Consider the following 2,834-nt stretch of genomic DNA (forward strand, 5'->3'; position numbering starts at 1 on the left):
CGTTATATCACCTTTAACCATGACTATAAGAAATTAGTGATAAATATGGATATGCTTCCGATCTAACTACGAAATGTGGATATGCTTCCGATAAATGTTTTTTTACCTTTATGAGTTCTTTTCAAATGGAAATCATCCTTTCAGTTTCTTTAGCTCTTTAGCTAGCAACGGGTACATAATAAAGTTATCATCCATATAAAAGGCCATCTAGATGGGTTGTTTGGATCTTAATCAACTTAAATCAAATGGGTTTGTAAGAGATGGTTTTTAGATATGTTATTGCTATAAGAATTTTTTTTTGTCCGAGTAGGAGATACTTGTGAGAGTTCTCACAAATCAGATGAATTTAAGGAATCTATAGCTAACTTTTTCCGCCTTTGTTATAGAAAATCAGTCATAAAATAGGTTTAGCAAAACCTCAAAAGACGATTCCCGACCTTACCTGGCATGTGCTTGATAGTATTTTATGGAGAAACAGGTATCATGAGCCTTGATTTATCTAGAAATAAAATCTATCTTTTATGGAGTAAAAATTAACATGACCCTTGATTTCGAAATAGACTTACTTGTACATTTCGGACCTCCTCGAATATAGAACCGGTCCCAACTGTCACTGTGTGTTCTGCCGAGACACCAAAACGATCCATCAATTTCAATGTCATCTCGACATATTGTAATGATATAAGTATATCTATTATTTCAATCTCTACGTCTCCGAGGGCAAGGGGAGAAGCCATAAGACCAATCCTAACCATGACGCCATCATGGGCATTTCCTCACTGGCACATCAGCTTTTTCTCTCCTCCTTTCTCACCACTTCCTCCCATAACACTCCCATAACACACCATTGTCAACCATGACATACTTCCTCAATTTATTATTATTATTATTATTATTATTATTATTATTATTATTATATAACAAATAAAAAATTGTTTTTGAACATCACATTTATTAAACACCAAAGGTTAATACGGTTACATTTTTTTTAAAAGGAAAACGACATAAACTTGAACATAAATTAAAAATTACATAAACTTAAACATAAAAAAAACACAATTAAACTACTCATCATCGTTGTAACAGTCTTCGTCTTTTTCGTTGTCCTCGTCTTCGTCTTCTTCGTAGTCCTCGTCCTCGTCTTCGTCATCATTGGCGGTTGTACCGGAAGGCCCAACTTGTGGTACGTGTCGAACACGGAAATTTGCAGGAAGATTCCAAATGTGTTCGATGAGCTTTTGTCTTAGTAGATGATGAATGGTGGAATCTCGCAATTCTTTATTAACCCGAATGTGCGCTTGAACCCTTTCTTCAATTGATCTCCTTGTACGACGAGCGGGCCTATAGTTTTCTTCTATTGATCTCCTTGCCCTTCCGTTGTCCTCGGTGATCATGTTGTGTAATATAACACAAGTGTGCATAATTCTTCGGATTCTTTCAACATAGAATTGTCGGGAAGGGTTTTTAATTATTGCCCAACGACCTTGAAGCACTCCGAAGGCCCGTTCAATATCTTTTCGGGCAGCTTCTTGGAACCTTTTAAATTTTGCACATTCAAGGGTAGGTGGACTTTTGAAAGACTTAACCAAAGTCGCCCATTCAGGATATATCCCATCGGTTAGATAATAACCTTTAGTGAAATTACACCCACTAACCGAAAAATTACACGCAGGTGCATTATCTTGAAGTAGGTCGTTAAATAAATCGGACTGATTAAGCACATTGATGTCGTTGTTTGAACCGGCGGGTCCAAAATAAGCGTGCCAAATCCATAAGTCATACGATGCTACCGCTTCTAACATGATTGTTGGGTATCCATGATCGCCTCTTGTATAATGACCTTTGTATCTATATGTGCAGTTTTTCCATGCCCAATGCATGCAATCTAGACTTCGTGTACTTCAGCATGCGCAGTTATAAGACGTTGTACGTCTTGTGGAGTCGGTTTTCGCAAATATTTAATAGCATACAAATGATATACACTTTTACAAAAATTATTCAAACATTCGTATGACGTTTGTTGACCCATATGTAAGTACTCATCAAAAGCATCAGGTGCAGTACCGTACGCTAATTGTCGTATCGCGGATGTGCATTTTTGAAAAATATTGAAACCAAGCAACCCGGTAGCATCCCGCCTTTGATGAAAATATAAAAAATAATCCGGAATAGGTTCTTGAGAATAATTAATTATACCTAGGCAAATGCGTATGAAGAGTGACCGACTCATTCTATAACGTCTGCGAAAATAATCCCCGGGAAAAGTGGGATTATCTGAAAAATAATCATTCCATAAGCGCATACCGGTTCCCTCTCGATCTCTATATAAAAATCTTCTAGGCGCTCTTGGGATCGGTTCGACGATTTCTTCTTCTTCTTCTTCTAGATCTATCATATCGAGCAGATTGAGTGCGACATTACCAAAATCCGAACTCGCAGCATCTATTGCATATTTTGTGAGACTATCCAATTTTGGACCCATTTTTAGTGATTTTTTTTAGTAATATTGATGATTTAAAAGTGTGATATATATTGTGTGGGATGAGAGTAAAAGTGTGATGTATGTTTATATGGGGATAGTAGTATATATATGTATGTATATATGTATGTATATATATATATATATATATATATATATATATATATATATATATATATATATATGTATAAAAATGGGGATAGTAGTATATATATATATATATATATATATATATATATATATATATATATATATATATATATGTATATGTATATATATAGTGGAGGTATTGAAAAAAAAATAAAAAATAATATTACAACGGCTATAAAGCCGTTTAAACAGCCACAATCAGACA

The 2,834-nt window shown here is 34.8% G+C and overlaps 2 protein-coding genes across 2 annotated transcripts; both read right to left on the reverse strand.

Moving 5' to 3' along the window:
* Window positions 1-1,064: 1,064 nt before the first annotated feature.
* Window positions 1,065-1,880, reverse strand: LOC139857861 (uncharacterized). Its single transcript, XM_071846703.1, has one exon. It carries the CDS (start codon window positions 1,878-1,880, stop codon window positions 1,065-1,067), a length of 816 nt encoding a protein of 271 aa, XP_071702804.1.
* A 5-nt stretch (window positions 1,881-1,885) lies between these two features.
* On the reverse strand, window positions 1,886-2,482 carry LOC139857862 (uncharacterized). The gene has a single exon (XM_071846704.1). It carries the CDS (start codon window positions 2,480-2,482, stop codon window positions 1,886-1,888), a length of 597 nt encoding a protein of 198 aa, XP_071702805.1.
* Between the last annotated feature and the right edge of the window lie 352 nt (window positions 2,483-2,834).

The sequence above is a fragment of the Rutidosis leptorrhynchoides genome, chromosome 7 (assembly GCF_046630445.1).
Source record: "Rutidosis leptorrhynchoides isolate AG116_Rl617_1_P2 chromosome 7, CSIRO_AGI_Rlap_v1, whole genome shotgun sequence".
In the NCBI taxonomy this organism is placed as follows: Eukaryota; Viridiplantae; Streptophyta; class Magnoliopsida; order Asterales; family Asteraceae; genus Rutidosis; species Rutidosis leptorrhynchoides.